The sequence below is a fragment of the Nilaparvata lugens genome, chromosome 5 (assembly GCF_014356525.2).
Source record: "Nilaparvata lugens isolate BPH chromosome 5, ASM1435652v1, whole genome shotgun sequence".
Classification (NCBI taxonomy): domain Eukaryota; kingdom Metazoa; phylum Arthropoda; class Insecta; order Hemiptera; family Delphacidae; genus Nilaparvata; species Nilaparvata lugens.
Genome location: NC_052508.1, coordinates 7,890,828 through 7,908,733, shown reverse-complemented (window position 1 = coordinate 7,908,733; position 17,906 = coordinate 7,890,828). Strand labels below are relative to the sequence as shown.

Below are 17,906 nucleotides of genomic sequence, written 5' to 3'. Positions count from 1 at the left end.
CAAGGATAGCAATACCATTGCTAATTAAACACTGCAATTATAATGTGGACCTCACTATAATATTGTTAAAAGACGATCTGGCAACAGAGCAAAGAGAGAAAGAGATAGCGCTATCCGCTTTGTTGAATGATAGACAAGGATAGCAATACCATTGCTTACTCAACACTGCCATTATAATGTGGACCTCACTATAATATTGTTAAATGATGATCTGGCAACAGAGCTAAACGAGAAAGAGATAGCGCTATCCGCTTTATTGAATGATAGACAAGGATAGCAATACCATTGCTAATTAAACACTGCAATTATAATGTGGACCTCACTATAATATTGTTAAAAGACGATCTGGCAACAGAGCAAAGAGAGAAAGAGATAGCGCTATCCGCTTTGTTGAATGATAGACAAGGATAGCAATACCATTGCTAATTAAACACTGCAATTATAATGTGGACCTCACTATAATATTGTTAAAAGACGATCTGGCAACAGAGCAAAGAGAGAAAGAGATAGCGCTATCCGCTTTGTTGAATGATAGACAAGGATAGCAATACAATTGCTAATCAAACACTGCCATTATAACGTGGACCTCACTATACGAGATATAATTTATCTTTTCTCTATGCCTAAACATTTCACCATGCATCTCCTTTATCAAGTTCTCTTGATAGAAGGGTAAAATCAAAATACATGAATTCAAACTAATTATTAGTGAGATTGTGGCTGGAGAACTCGTTCAAAATGTCTCTGATATTTTGTCAAGCAGTGGAAATTAAGAAAAGTTGTTTTCAGTTTTTTATTTCATGCAATTGACAGCTCATTTGCGATTCGTAATGATATTTTCGCCACACTGCACAGAAAGCAGCTGTTTTCCAGTCCCTACGTAGATCTGAAAGACCTTGTTTGCAGACGACGTCAGAAAAGGGTTTCTTTTCCGGGCTAGGCCAGAAAGTTGTCTCTTTCCAGCCGCTCATGGAAGTAGTTAATAAGTCATCCGCTAGATCGGGCGAGTGGCCACTTTCATCATCAGCTGAAGTAGCCATGATTTCAGTTCCAGTTTCGAATCAAACTAATTCTCTTCGCAACCAGTTTTATTCAATAATTATTTATTGTTGATTAGTGCATTCCGAATTTTCAAAAATGCTTGAAGATGACTGTGGTATTCCAAGTGAAATTTTAATAGAATCTGAAATCCTGACTGCAAATCTTCTACCACTAAAATCAAGAGATAGGTACGATAGCTTGACGAGTATTCTTTATTTTGTATTCTTTATTTATTTTGTCTGCAATACCTGTAGTGTGGCGAAAAATATCGTTCGCACCACGGGCAAAAATGTTTTTCCAGCTCTCAATCTTTTCTAGTCCTCGGCCTACGGCCTCGGACTTGAAAACCGATTTCGAGCTGGAAAAATCTCATTTTCTGCTCTAGGTGCGAAATATACTATATTTTTATTTACTCTCAATGTTACCCTGTTATTTCCTAAGAAAAGACGTGGATATTCGTCAATTTTGTTGGCTAAAGATCTCAATCTGTAAAATGGTTCAAATAGTTTGGTGTTGAAAATTTGAAGTTGGTTGATGGAAGCAATCAAAAGTTATCGTCGTGCATACAAACATTTCTTAATGACGAGATTCTAATGACTGATTGATGAAAACATTCTAAAGGTATCGTCGAACAAACAGTCCTTAAGGACAAAACATTCATTGGATATGAATCACATAAGAATAGTAGCAAACACTTCAAATACATCTGCCGTCATAACGTCCATACGACTTAAAAATCTAATGAATAATTAAATCTAATGTATTTATAAGCGCTGCGCTGCAAACTATGGTTTGCACGGATTTCCTATTTGAACGCCCCTATATAAACACATGCAACACCTTTTCAACCAATGACTAATATCCATGTAAAAGCCCCCATCTGAACACAAGCAACATCAACTAGTTCCCCATGTGAACACTCCCATCTAAACACATGCAATTTCAACTAGTTCCCCATGTGAACACTCCCATTTAAGCACATGCAACACATTTTTAACCAATGACTAATATCCATGGAAAAACACCCATCTGAGCACATGCAACACCAACTAGTTTCCTATGAGAACACTCCCATCTGAACACAAGCAGCACATACTAGTTCCCCATGTGAAAACCCCCATTTAAACACTTGTAACACATTTTCAACCAATGACTAATATCCATGTGAAAGCCCACATCTGAACACATGCAACACCAACTAGTTCCCTATGAGAACACTCCCATCTAAACAAATGCAGCACATACTAGTTCCCAATGTGAACACTCCCATCTAAACACATGCAACACATTTTCAACCAATGATTCATATCTATGTGGAAGCCCACATCTGAGCACATGCAACACATACTAGTTCCCCATGAGAACACTCCCATCTAAACACATGCAATTTCAACTAGTTCCCCATGAGAACACTCCCATCTAAACACATGCATCACATTTTCAACCAATGATTCATATCTATGTGGAAGCCCACATCTGAGCACATGCAACACATACTAGTTCCCTATGAGAACACTCTCATCTAAACACATGCAGCACATACTAGTTCCCCATGTGAACACTCCCTTCTAAACACATGTAACACATTTTCAACCAATGACCAGTATCCATGTGAAAGCCCCCATCTGAGCACATGCAACACATACTAATTCCCCATGTGAAAGCATCCATTTGAACACATACTAGTCTCGCAGTAGGTGCCGATGTACGCCCAGGGGTTGTCGCAGACACACTGGAAGGTGCTCCACAGCTCCTTGCACTTGGCGCCGTTCTTGCAGGGGTTTGGGTCGCAGGAGGGTTTGCAGTCCTTGATGATTTCCGAGAGGTGCACACTCATGTAGGAGTAGATGTCTAGGATCTCGCCGTTCACCACCAAGCCACGAAAACAGCCTATCAGACCCTGGTGCACGGAACGCTCTACCAACAGGTCGCTGCAATAATCAACAAGAAAATGGAAAATGTATCATGAAATAGACAAGATCTCAACTATGGAATGTATACACAAGACACTCTGTTTTCATTTCATTCATTTATCTAATACAGTAGACTTTGAGTACAGAGTCGTATTTTAAAAATTTCTTGAAATGGACCAACATGAATTTCAAAATTTAAAGAGGAGGTCCAACTAGTAGATAAAAAATTCACGACTTGAGGCCGGTTTCCGAACTCGGGACTCAGCTAAGTTCTAGACTTTGAATAGCTGGAGTTAGAAAATTGGCTTTCGAAAACGGGGCGTAGTCTTATTTTTATGAAAAATAAACTTAAATGAATTTAGTTTCCCTTGACGAAATGAAACATTCCTAAATAATTCAAAATAGCTGAAACTTTACACCATATTCTCCTTATTTTATCTTGTGTCCAATTTTCTAGTTTTTAGAAATTCAATTAAAACGTGGACTACGACTACGCCCCCTTTCGGAAAGAAAATTTTCTGACTCAAGCTGTTTGAAGTCTAGAACTTAGCTGAATCCCGAGCACGGAAACCGGCCCGAATACTTCACTTCCATATCCATAAATTCTTCCAAAAAAATTGTATGTGTGTGGGTGGGTGTGTGTGTAACTAGACCTACACAGCTGTGAGGTGACTGAATTCAAATTCGCTGTGGATTTGTAAATCGTTATAAAAAGTTATAAGATGATTGGGAAATAGGAACGTAGGAGCTTGGAACTCTATACCCGTTTGCTCGAAAGCCTTTTAAATTTTAACCGAGATTATCTGATTGGTTCTCGTAGCATTTAATCATGATTGAAATTTAACAGGCTTCTGTGCAACCGGTGTCCCATCAGTTATAACGCTGTCCGCTAAAGACGAGAGAAATTAATTACACCCGGTTACACAAAAGTCTGTTAACTTTAACAATGTTTAAATTTTACCTGAACAAATCAGAGAAGCCTCCTTCAAAAAAAGGATTTTTTGATTGGTTTACGTGGCTTTTTAATCATGATTAAAATTCAACAGGCTTCAGAGCAATGCCGGGTTTTCATTTGTAGAGTTAGTGGTAGATTTCCCTGGGCAAGTACTAACTATCTTGTGAACTCTCCCAATGAAAACGTTCATGGTGGAGTAGAGTCATGGTAGAGTACAAGTTTTTGGTGGAGTAGAGTGGGATAGCACCGTGGGATAGTACTCTACCACTTGCCTTCCCCCACCACCGATTCTCACTTAAAGTTTACTTTCTGTTTTATTTTTAAGACTCAGTAAGTTATTTTGTGTGTACAGTTGCTGTAAAACTTGATTTTATCTTTTGTTGTACTGTATTCAATATTTGACTTAGCCTATTGTTCTAAGAATTTAACGGCAATAAAATCGTATTTATTCACTCTACTCTACCACTACTATGCTAATGAAAACAGTCACGAGCTAGTAGAGTAGAGTCGTTCCGGAGGCTATTCTGTTCAATAGACAACACACTTTACATACTATTCTCAATTGTAGTGAAAACAGTTACTCGACCAAGTAGAGTAGAGTTAGCTCGGTAGAATTAGTATGCCAGTTATTCGACCACCAACTCTACCAGGCTCAAGAGTAATTGTATCAATGGACGAGAGAGTAAATGAATATCGTAATGAAGAATTGAGAAATTAGTGGATGATTAACTAGCTCGATGAATAATGAATGAATGAGCTTATGAATAGTTGAATGAACAAATGAACAACTGAATGAACTAGCAAGTGATTGACTGTACTAGCTCAGTGGCACCGCCAATGAACATACTGCCCTCAAACGGCCCAAACTTCCCGTGTGGCTTGAGATCTACCATATGGTAATCAGTGTTGATAATGAATAAATGAATGAATGAGCACCGCCAATGAACATACTGCCCTCAAAGGGCCCAAACTTCCCGTGTGGCTTGAGATCTACCATATGGTAATCAGTGTTGATAATGAATAAATGAGTTTCATTAATGAGTAAACAGATGAATGTTACTATGCTATACTATATGTTACTATACTAACTCAGTAGCACCGCCAATGAACATACTGCCCTCAAAGGGCCCAAACTCCTCGTGTGGCTTGAGATCGACCATCTGATAGTCAGTGTTGATCATGAATCGGACATGATGCCTGTTGTAGTCGATCCATATCTTCTGCCACTCGCCGCTGTTCAGGCGACGCTGTGACTTGATCTCCAGTTCACGTGACACACCCGTGTTCAGGGTGAAGTTGAACGTCAACTCAAAATCTACAAAACACACAAAATTGAAGGGTTTGAGTTCAAATTTAGTGTAATTTAAGGGGATTAATTGTTGATCAGGCCCTTGTTTCATAAAAATCTGGTGTGGCGCACTCACACAACTTTCCTTGCCGTTATGAAAATTGATCACCTGACGCTAGTGTTCCCGCGCATCTCAAGTCTACTATTCAAAGATTTGAGCCAGCTGGTGACAGGACAATAACGCTGGAGACATACGAGGTCTGCTATCTCTTCATAGTGAATCATTTAATAGAATCAAAAGCTGCCAACAGTTTGCAATAATTGGATAATCACATTTTCTGGAATTTCGAGCTGATTTACAGCCATTTTGGATACAAGTATCATAGAACATTTTTATCGATGCCATCTTTCTTGTTCCATAAAGGCTTTTAAAATGATGTACCACACATTGGGTGTTTATTTTTGAAATATTCCCCTAATAAGTCACCCCCTTATGAGAGGTTGAAATTTAGTTGTACGTCAAAAGGTAGAGTATTTGGCCAATAACTTATCCTGAAAGCTACAGTATTATATCTAAAACAGTCTCCAATTTATTGATGGGTTCCCATACAAATGACTCTCACTCTGTATATAAAAATAGGAAACAATTGATCAATTTATGTTAATTTTTGCTATACTGACCGCTGGTAAGAGCAACCATGAACGAAGGATGTTTAGGGCGGATGGGAGGCTGGTAGAGGAGTATGGCCTTCTCTCCGGTCGTCCGGAAACTGAACGCTATGTCCCCCTTCCGCCAGCCTGGCACCTCTATGTACGACTGGCTCGTTGTGAACGTCACCACGTACTTCTGTGTGTCTGAAATGGCAGAAAATCACTGAATCAGACAGTAATAAAATCTCAATATGTTTCTTATTATGAATGGGATTATCACTATAGTTTATTAGTTTCATCCCATCTCAATAAACTGAATTGAAGAAGAAAGGATAAGCTTGAGAAGAAGACAGTAAAAGTAGGAGAAGAAGATGATGATGATGATGATGATGAACCAAGAGAAGAAGAAAAAGAGAAAAAATAGAGAAAAAAAGAAGAAGAAGAAAAGAGGAAGAAGAAGCAGCTTCCAGTTTATGTTCATATGGCACATTAAATTAATCTAGTAGTGACTCTCTTCTTCCACTTCTTATTATCCTACTGCTTTTTCTTCTCCTTTCTTCTGCTACTGTTCTCTTCTTCTTATTCTCCACCACCTTCTTTTTCTTTTTCTCAACAACAAAATCATCCATTTGCTGTGAATAGATTAGAATACCGGGTGTTCAAAAAAAAATTTTTTTAATTGAAATTTGACAGCAATCTAACACTTTGGTTAATGAACAGTTCAATTCTAGCTTAAGGTTGTGCATTCAATAATTTTTTTTTTCAAAAAATTGTTTTTTTTCTTTTTCTAATCTATTGGACAGGCTCTTAGGACATAATCTATATAATTGAAATATTTTTATCAGCTTCTGTTAGCTAACAATAGGGCTTCAAAAGTCACTTTTTTGAGGCAGATGGTACACATACCCTACAAAAACTACTGGTCAGAAAATTTTGAGAAAATTATGCAAGTCTCCTCTTCAATATAGCAAAAATTATGTCAACTTTGTTTTTGAAAATCTGAAAAAAATTAAATTTTTATGCATTTTGAACTCCTTTTTCACATTCAATGTTCGTTCTATAGACTTCAAATTCATAGCAACTTGTAGCGCTGTTCTTGATGAATAAATTTGATGCTTAAACTTCTTTTATAGACACAATAATAGCCGCTGGTATGTGTACCTTTAAAGCACGGTTTTACACCTGCTATGCTCGGGCAGCAAGTGAATAGTACAGCTCGAGCGATCTTGCGGAATTAGTTTGTCCCTAGAGCTAAGTGCTCGACGTTAAATTAATACGTTAAAGTTTGACATTAAAGGGATATTCAATCCTTCACAGTCTAAGTGAGCAATGCCCATGCACTGTTTCTTTCAGAATCACTCTTACTACATTTAAACAAGATCTGTAGGCTTCTTCCTTTTCAGTCTTCTCACTGTATTAGAGTTGTCAATGAGGTGTAGAGCTTGGATGTTCTGATGATTATGTAGAGTCTCTTCATGGATTCTGGCAGCCTTTGTGATCATGACATCGACTTCTTCCATCTGCAGGTCCCTGTGGAGATCCGAGTTTCTGTCAAAGTATGGAGCATTGACAGCATTCCTCAAAACCTTGTTCTGGAATTTCTGGATGGTGTTGATGTTACTTTTTCTTGCACAGCCCCACAGCTGGATGCCATACAACCACACAGGCCGAAGAATTTGTCTATACAATAGTAATTTATTGTAGGTTGAAAGGCTTGAATTTCTCCCCAATAACCAGTACATTTTCGAGTATTTGAAATCCAGTTCTTCTTTCTTTTTCTTGACGTGTGACTAGTTGAAAAAAATTACCCAATTTTAAACAGTTATATTTATTTTAAAAAATGGTGCACACAAACCAATTTTACATCAAATTACTCACAAAAGTATCTAGTTTATGATGATGTATTATAAGTTAGTGTTCTGTGTGCTCTCCTTTTGATAGCACAAGGATGCACGCCATTTCCTCAACACCAACTTGCCTCTACGTTGGATAGGGTGCAAAGGATCGCAAGGCTATACATTCCTTGCCTCCACGGTCCCCTGACATAACACCATGTGATTTTTCCTGTGGGGATACGTTAAAGATCGTGTTTATGTTCCTCCCTCAGCTGAAAATATTGAGGAGCTGAAAACCAGGATAACTGATGCAGTAGCTACAGTCCGAAAGACATCTTGCGAACAGTCTGGGATGAATTTAGCTACCGACTAGATGTCGTACGAGCCTCAAAAGGAGGGCACATAGAACACTTATAATACATCATCATAAACTCGATACTTCTGTAAGTAATTTGATGTAAAATTGGTTTGTGTGCACCATTTTTTTTTATAAATATAACTGTTCAAAATTTTGTCATTCTTTTTGAAACACACCCGGTAGAATGAATTAGCCACTAACCTTTTAAGTAGCCCTGTTGCATTGAATGAAAATTATGTTTTATAATATAGAAACAGTGAATATAATTTCAAAAAATTGGAACTTCACGCTGGTACCATATAGAGATGGTTGCCACAAACTGTAATCAAAGCATAAGAATAACATCAATCACTGCTTGAATTATACGTGGAAAAATATCTTTTTTTTTGGACTGTACAATCACCTATATTTCTATATTTGGATGAAAAATAGCAGCACAAGGATTGCCTTATTATTTCATCTCTTCTTCTTCTTCTTTTTCTTTTCCCCTTCTGCCGCTACAGCGTAGGGGTCCCAGCCTCGGCCCACCTCTTCCACACCTCCCGGTCCTCAGCCATTCTCCTCATTTCCCTCATGGAACTCCCTCTCTCGCGACCCAGACTTTCAAGATAACTCTCCCAATTCATTCTCGGTCTACCTTTCCTTCTTTTTCCCTCTCTCCTGGCCTCCACCACTTGCTTTACTCCTCTATATTCCTCCATATTATTTCATCTACCAATGTTATTATATCAGTGACTATTAGTAAAACGTTTATTTAAAATTTATTTTTTTAAAACACGGAGATGGTGTGGATCACTGAAACTAGTTGTTATAATTCGTATTTTCAATCTATTATTTTATTAATTTCAAAAAAAGGGTACTATAATTCTATTTTATAAATAAAAATAAGTAGCACTGAATTCATACATTTTAAGAAGATATGGAACTACCAAGAATTGTACATTAGTGTCATTTGTATCCTAAACAAATAAATAAATCATTAGAGATAGAAATTCCCGCGCTGACATATTAATATTTAAATAGTAGCGCTCATCAAATTTCCAACTAGCTGTTTACCTTGTTGTCAATATTTGCAGTAGCAGAAGTCTTCGGGGTGAATTACAGCATTTAATTTGGATTTTCGTTCAATAATAATTATTAATTCGAATAAATCATTGTTCTAAATGAACTAATACAGATCTATGACTGTAACAAATAAAAGCTACTAACTTGTTTCGACACACTCGAGTGGCCCCAGGGTAATCCTGCCGAGAGCGTCCTCGTCGAGGTCCTTCTGCTGCAAGAAGACCATCTGCGTCACGCCCAGACTGTCCGGCGAAATGTAGAAGCCCTCGTCTGACAGCCACTTGCCTTCCGACACGTCGCAGTTGCATGACAGGTCTGGGTTCACACAGGTTCGGTTCACTAAAAGAATGAAAATTCAAATAATTTTCATTGAAAATCGAGTTGAAATCATCAACTGTAATTCGAAAGTACATTGAAAAGGAAAATAGATGGATATCTTCGTTGATCCAACATATTTGAACGTTGATTATGGAGTTATACAAGGAAGTACACTAGGTCCCATACTCTTCCTAAATTGCAGCTGAATGGCAACTGTTCCTGTTTGCCGACGACACCGCATTGGTTTCCTGTGGACGTACTTTACAGGACGCTTTCATTGAGGCCTCAAAAGACCTTTTTCATGTGAAGAAGTGGCTCGATCAAAATAAACTCACACTCAATGTTGTTAAAACCAAATATTTGCCAATATATTTAATAAAAAATAGTGTGCCAGTTCAAGAATGTATCAAGCTTCACTCAAGTAATGGCCACCTGTCACTTACCTGTAATTGTGAGAAGCTTGAACAGGTGGAAAAATACAAATATCTTGGAGTCTTCATAGATTGCAGGCTTTGGAATACCTCATTTCTCATAAGGAATACCTCAAATGCCGCATTCATCGACTACTATATGCCTTTCGGCAGTTGAGGGGGGTTCTATCAATCTATCAATTGAGAAGGACATACTTCGCCTATGTTCAATTATAAATTATGTAATTCTGGCCTGGGGTGGAGCATCCACGTTCACTTTGAGAGATGTCTACTCCTCTTACTGATTTTAATAAGATGTCTATATTTTTCTTATTTTCATCATCGGATCTTACCGAATTTAAATAAGATGTTTATATTTGTCTTTTATTCATCATCGGATCTTACCGATTTTGATAATATGTTTATATTTTTCTTATATTCATTATCTAAGATATTGCTCATAATATATCATTCTAGAAGTTTTAAATTTTATCTTGTGTCATGTTAAAGCTGAATAGGTACTGTAATATTTATATTTCGCTGCTTCAATTTAAACATATATTTTCTTCGCTAAATTTAATTAACCTTTTATATCAAGTTTATTGTAAGTATTTATTATTTTCCTTTTATTAGTACCAAGTAGGGTTTCATTAGAACTCTTTCCCCACACACAGACTTGTCTATGTGGGGAAAGTTTACAAGTGTTATGTATTTTTTATTAAATGAAAAAGACTAAGAAACATTGTCAAAAATATGAATAATAATATGTAATATGAATAATTACCACAATATCAACTTCTCAACTACACAAAAATGTATTTTTTATAATGTTTGTACTGAATTTGTGAATAACACTTTATTTGATTTGAGTTGATCAAGTTCCGTTTAATCTGATAAAATTCATAAGGACGGCAAAGAATCGAACGACCAAAATTCTATGTGTGTGTAACTGGCTTAACAGTTCTTCCATTGCGGGCTGCTGTTATTCCATGCGGACAAATTTGAAAAATGAATAAATAAACAATTGAGAAAATGAAAAACTATGTGGCTAAATGTGAAGAATGAGTAGATAAACATAATTTGAATTATGAATGGATGAACAATCCGGTTCATTGAATGAATGAAGAACTGACCAGCACAGGGACAAGACCCTCTCTTCACGTTGCCCAGGTAGTCAACAGTGCCATTGTGAGCAGCTGATATGAACCAAGTGGCCGAATGCAGCTCCAAGGGAGCCTTGTAGCAGTCGTACTTTATGTACTGACTGCAGTAGAGCGAGTGAGAGATCAACTCTTGCAACATCTCTGAGGTGAACTCGCGGTAGGTGATCGTGAAACTGAAGTCGTTTTCCGCCAGGCTGCGTACGTCCTAAAACATAAAAAACAAAAATGATTAAAATCTATTTATTTATTTACTTACTTTTTTATTTATTATTTATATATTTATTTAGTCATGTACAATTATTACATTTATGTGAGAAGGCACAACAGGCTTATGACCAAAACTGTCCCAAATTTATACTACAGTCAAAATCAAAATGTAGGTTAGGCTACTAGTTATACTAGTGAGGTCCACGTTATAATGGCAGTGGAGAAAGATAAGAGAAAAACGTTGCCGATCCTCTGTTTTGATCCAATGCTTTCTATAGACGGTATATGTTTACCACTTCAGAAGTTTTGTTCAATTTTGAATCCAAAATATAAATATAACGAGTGCTATTGAGAATATGTCAGCTGTAATCAGATAACCAGCTGATTATTTTCACTTCTTATACAGAATAAAGAATCACTTTCTGCCTTGAATACTGACAATGAGGTAGATTTAACTTATAGATGTGATTTCCCAGTGGTCTATTTATTGTTATTGGTTGTCTATTTTATGTTAGAAGTTCCTGTCAAGCAGCTGTTTTTCGTTCGAAGCCTTTCGCGTAAATGTCTTCATCATTCAAAGACATGTATGATCACACTTGTTCGACACACTTGTCCTGTCGTTAGTGGTCACCCTAAGGGCCAGACCACATTGAGCGTTTTTGACGTGACAACGTCTTATAAATTGGTTTGCCGGGTGACACTTCAAGAAACTGCGTTACGTTCCCACGTTATGCGCTCACAATGAGAGCGAGTGAGAGCGTTCGTTTCGGTTCACGGTCGTCTGGAAAGAGCACGAATAGGAGCAGTGGCGAGCAACGCCGCAGCAACCGGAAGCCATTCACCTGGAGAGAGAGTGAAACGGAGCAGTCAACCTGCGCAGGCGCCGCAAGCAATCTCCTGCGACTACGCCTGCTTAGGTGAATAAGTGAATAGGTTATGTTGTTAGTGTTGTAGTAATCACAATGTTGTGGCACGTTGTGGTTCAGTGCGAGATTCTTTGTATAAATTAATGTTTTCAAAATAATTCTTTGTATAAATAAATGTTTTAAATTGTTACTATTATTTCATCCTTCTTCCTACTATACGAATGAATATTCACATTAAAATTATTTTACCACTCAAAGTCGTTGTCACGTAAAACTTTCGCCCGTATACCGACTTTACAGGCAACCATGCATTTTTTCTAGGGTTATTTTTAGCCGTGTCCGCACTGAACAAATGTTCGACATGCAAGTTCGGCAAACATGTTTGTTGAGGAGTTCAGGGGCAAACAGTTTCAAAACTTTGGACAATCATTGTTTGTCAAACAAAAAAATTACTGTTTTTCCAAACACTTTTAGTGTTTGCTGTAAAAAATAAAACCTGTTCTCCCCACTTACAAATATTTTGTTTGGTGACGCATCTACACTAGCCACGGGGAAACATTGTTTGTCAAACATGATAAAATTCGGTCAAACTGTTTCAACAAAGATGTTTGTCGAACATTTGTTCAGTGTGAACACGGCTTTAGACGTTTTCAGGCGACTACGGTACCCAATCAGCCAATCGTGGAGCTTCCTGCCGAACCTAAATACCTTTGGAAAAAACACTCGGGGCCGTTTTCCGAGCTCGTGATTTTGCCAAGTTCTAGACTTTAAACAGCTGGAGACAGAAAATTGGCTTTCGAAACGAGGTGAACTCGTAGTCCACGTTTCAAGTAAATTTCGAAAAACTTGAATTGAACACAAAATAAAATGAAGAGATTTATCTAAGTTCTAGACTTTAAACAGCTGGAGATAGAAAATTGGCTTTCTGAAATGGGGCGTAGTCGTAGTTTTTTTCTCATTTCTAATTGGATTCGTTTTCTTGACTAAGAGATTTAGCTAAGTTCTAGACTTTAACAGCTGGAGATAGAAAATTGGCTTTCTGAAATGGGGCGTAGTCGTAGTTTTTTTCTCATTTCTAATTGGATTCGTTTTCTTGACTAAGAGATTTAGCTAAGTTCTAGACTTTAAACAGCTGGAGATAGAAAATTGGCTTTCTGAAATGGGGCGTAGTCGTAGTTTTTTTCTCATTTCTAATTGGATTCGTTTTCTTGACTAAGAGATTTAGCTAAGTTCTAGACTTTAAACAGCTGGAGATAGAAAATTGGCTTTCTGAAATGGGGCGTAGTCGTAGTTTTTTTCTCATTTCTAATTGGATTCGTTTTCTTGACTAAGAGATTTAGCTAAGTTCTAGACTTTAAACAGCTGGAGATAGAAAATTGGCTTTCTGAAATGGGGCGTAGTCGTAGTTTTTTTCTCATTCCTAATTGGATTCGTTTTCTTGACTAAATGGTTATGAAACATCCCTAAATAATTCAAAATAGCTGAAACTTTACACTATTTTCTCTTCATCTTATTTTTAGTTCAATTTCCTAGTTTTTTGAAATTCAATTTGAACGTGGACTACGACTTTACTCCTTTTCGGAAAGCCAATTTTCTGTCTCCAGCTGTTTAAAGTATAGAACTTAGCTAAATCCCGAGCTCGGAAACCGGCCCTAAATATGGTCTGGCTCTTACTCATAGTTCTACATTAGTCTACTAAAGTCAATATAGTTCTACAATAGTCAACATAGATATTACGTTTTCAGTTTTCGTTCAGTTAACCTAAAGACCAATATGATCGATATACGGAATAGTACTCACCACTTGACTGGGCAGATTGTGTTCGACGATAGTTTTCGTTGAGTTTTCCAGCGACTGGAACTCACACTTGACATGGGCGGGCGGAAATCGTCCGTTTCCGTCAATGTCGATCAGGTAGACGTCGGGCTTAGAGTAGCCGAGCAGAGCGAGTTCTTCGCAAGTTTTACGAAATTTCGCTGCAAAAATATTATGATGATAATAAGCTTTGAAAACCTGATGAATTGCTATCCTCTACATACACCTATAACTTTGAAATAAATGTGACAAATTGTAAATGTATTTGACTTTGTTATACAAATTTTGTTTTGTAATGACAATAAACTATTCTAATAAGCTATCCTCTTCCCACTTGCCACAGTGGCAAGGCAGAGAATCGGCAACGCAGTTCTCCTTCTTTTCTCCACTACCATTATAAAGTGAACCTTACTCTACTATACCGCTAATCTACTTTACAATAGAATGCGGTGGAAATGGAAAGTGGCAACATTGTCTTCCTATCATTTTCACAGACTTGATCTGGGAAGTACTTTTGAGAGATTGACTGAAAGGCGTGACTATTTGTCATTGATTGTGCTCCATATACCTACAGTAAAAATACCTCCATATAAATACTGTAGTCTGATAGACTAGTTAATAGTTTTTTCAATACATGTTCTTTTTTGTTCCATCAAATAGACCAAGGTTGAATATGTTATTTACATTAGATAGATCTAGTGTAAACATACAAATTGTTTCTTTCAAAGAAAACTGCACCTCTGCAATTGTTTAAACTCGATTCTTGATACATTCAGTGATAATTTACGCAAATTATGTCTGAATTAGCTCTTAAATTTTAAATGTTACATCATCTAACACAGACCATTCAATATCTTATTTGGTTTGCTTTTCCCTTTTTAACTACCTTTTTCGGTTTTATTTTTTCAGTTTTGTTTAAATTTTTGATATTGAAATCTTATTTCTGAAGAACAACATTTGTATCATACTTTTGAGGTGAATAAGGTTTAATTATTATTAAACGAATATCCCAATTAAATGCTGTAAATCACCCCCGAAGACTTCTGCTATTGCAATTGGGATATTCGTTCAATAATAATTGTTCATTAATTAGCATTTGAACAAATGTAACTTCCAATTTATTTTCATCTGTAAACAAGGTTTGTTTTGGCTTAAGATGTAAACCTCTTTGAGATGTATTATATTTCTCTGCTATTTATCTTAAACAAATGTAAATGTTTAGGGATTTGAAAAATGCTTTGTATGTGTATTTTCGGTGCATTTTGTATTATTTGAGTGCCAATCTGTGATAATTTAGCACTGACCGAAGTGGCAGTTCTTGCCGATGTATCCGGTGCCCTTGCAGTCGCAGGTGAGTCGGTCATCCTTCACCTGACACTTGCCGCCGTGTTCACACGCGTTCGGCCGCTTGCACGGGTCAACCAGCTGGCAGTTGTCCAGAGATACCTGACAAATACACAAAATATTCATTACTTTAATCAGAATCAATAGAGGTTTATTGTAGTGTTCGACTAAGGGCCGTTTGCTCAGTGTCAGTTTAAAATTTATCTCAATTTGAAATGGATTGAATCAATGTTCAGTTTAGTTTGATATGATGTGATCCATATTATTAACATATGTAACAATTTAAACCTCCTGTCAAATTATTAGAATAGTTGAGTCATCACTCAGGCCACCGAATTGGAGTTTTGGACTGGTGAGCTAAGAGAGTGATGACCGCGTAGAAACTAAACTGAAGGGACAGAACATTTCGAGGTGCGCTTGTGGAAGGTAGTGTGAGAGAATTGGTTTCAGCAATGTGATTCAAGAGCTATGATGTTCACGAGAGAGAGTACAGTCCGGGTCCTGTACTTTGCCTATCTTTGGAAATGTATTTTTTCATAAGCAACATATGCCTTTTTGTATCTTCTGAAAAGCAACATGTTGCATCCGAAAAGATACTCAAGGAGCTTTAATGTAACTTTTCATAAGCAGAAGATGCTCTTTTGTATCTTCTCCCGAACGCCAACTTAATCAGCTGATAATCAGCTAATCGGAGAGCTTCCTGCCTTGCCGACTCTTCCGCCGCCAGTACAGAAACGCCTGATAAACGCTTCATGTGGCTTGGCCCTCGAGTTATTCAATGTTATTAACGATCTAACTCTATCTTCATAATCGTCTAAGGAAATGGGTTGAGAACTTAAAGTTGATTAATGAAAGAGAACTCAGAAGGTATCATCAAGCATGTAGAAAAATACATAAATTACGATCAACAAATTGAGCTTAAAGTCAAAAGAAGGAACTCGATACACTATTTCAATCATTCTCATGTAGATTGTATAAATATGTCCTAATACAAATAAACTTATGTAGAAAATAAATTTCACTTAAAGTGCGAGATAAATTACTTTTAACACGGCTCTTTCTCGAAGATGGAGAGGTCCGATGCTCTATCCTCCACTAATCACTCCCACTACCTAGCAGCATTCTCCTTCTTTTGTGTCTGAGTGAGAGAGCTTTGTAACGCGACGCGGCAACACTCCCCTCCATCTATTGCTGGCAATGTTCCAAGAAGTGAACTGGTCAGCAGGTATATTGGTTTGTGTATGTTACGGAGATGTGTTCATCACAAGAACATGAAGCAAAATGACACGGCGCATCCAATTGAGCGCAGGATGTCCGTCTGTGTCTACGCTACAAACTGTGGAGGGAGAAATGGGTTTCTCCTCTTCATGTTAAAAGTAATTTATCTCGCACTTTAGTGCCGTTTGCACAGTGATAGCTTGAACTGATTTGACTCATCTTTAGTACACATGTTACATCCATTAAATGATTGCAATTTTAAATTATCTTACAAGTTGAAAATTAATTAAACATACCTGTCCCACAGTGTGATGAGTACGCACTAAGTAGCGCGGTTCCATCTGTACACCATTGATTATTATTTCCCGCATACATCCAATCAGCCCTGTAACACAAAATGCATTATTAATATAAAATTCTCTATAATGAATTGAAATTTCATTCATAAAACAGAAATATATATATCAGAATATCAATATGAATTCCAGTATTCAGATTCTCCCTCAAGAGAGGTTTAGTCGGTTTCACCGTTCGTTAAGGAATTGATTTTGAATTGGTTTTCAATTGAAATATGACTGTGAGTTCCCAACCATATAATAATTATAATTTTTCCCTACATCTTTATATTTATTTATTTATCTATTACGAAAAGGATGATCAGGCTCAAGCCCAAAACTGTCACTATTCAAATTTAAACAACAGTCTAAGAATAGGTTATGAGAGTCACCTTTTAAAATAGAATTTTCATACCACAAAAACCAAGAAAATGAAATGAATTCAGAAATGTTTAATATGAATATAGAATAAGAGAGAAATCAGAAATGAATTATTGAAAATTCATACGCACAGGAAACTCTATTTCCGAAGGAAATACTTTCGAAGGAAGGTTATACTCATGAGAACTATCTACAGTGAGATCCACGTTATAATGGCAGTGGATAAAGATAGGTGAAATACATTGCCGATCCTCACTGTCTTGTCAATGCCTTTTTGACGATAGCTGATACAGGTTTATTAATGTAATATTAATTGTTCATTCTCGTTTGAAATAATCAGTTATATTTCATTAAGCAATAGATTTTATTTTTCAATAATTTCATAATGATTCTTCATAACTGAGATGGGATATTTTGTTAATCAATTATTAATTCTACATTGTTAAAAGCCGATCTGGCAACAGAGTGAGAAATTGCGCTATCCGCTTTGTTGAATGACAAACAAGGAAAGCAATACCATTGCTAATCAAACACTGCCATTATAACGTGGACCTCACTATAGTCCGTTTCATCGTTCGTTAAGGAATAATTGATTTCAAATTGGTTTTTAATTGGAATATGAATATTTATGACTATGAATCGCCATCCATATGATTATATCAGCCTATAACTTGATATACACCGTGATTCAAAAAGAATACCACAACTTTAAAAATCTGTATTCAATCAAGGAAACATAATAG

The 17,906-nt window shown here is 36.8% G+C and overlaps 1 protein-coding gene across 4 annotated transcripts in view; it reads right to left on the bottom strand.

Moving 5' to 3' along the window:
• The window catches only part of LOC111055456 (neurexin-4), a 59,186-nt gene that overhangs the window by 39,477 nt on the left and 1,803 nt on the right, over window positions 1-17,906 (bottom strand). For all 4 annotated transcript variants that reach the window (XR_005571484.1, XR_005571485.1, XM_039429840.1 and 1 more), the window contains exons 3-10: window positions 16,744-16,832; window positions 15,190-15,331; window positions 13,871-14,046; window positions 10,968-11,202; window positions 9,251-9,445; window positions 5,879-6,052; window positions 4,999-5,224; window positions 2,725-2,972 (exon numbers count right to left, since the gene is read on the bottom strand). Coding sequence is in view for 2 of the 4 variants with exons in the window: in XM_039429840.1 (XP_039285774.1) it covers window positions 2,725-2,972; window positions 4,999-5,224; window positions 5,879-6,052; window positions 9,251-9,445; window positions 10,968-11,202; window positions 13,871-14,046; window positions 15,190-15,331; window positions 16,744-16,832 (1,485 nt within the window). In the remaining 2 variants the exon portion in view is untranslated. The remainder of the gene's footprint in view (window positions 1-2,724; window positions 2,973-4,998; window positions 5,225-5,878; window positions 6,053-9,250; window positions 9,446-10,967; window positions 11,203-13,870; window positions 14,047-15,189; window positions 15,332-16,743; window positions 16,833-17,906) is intronic.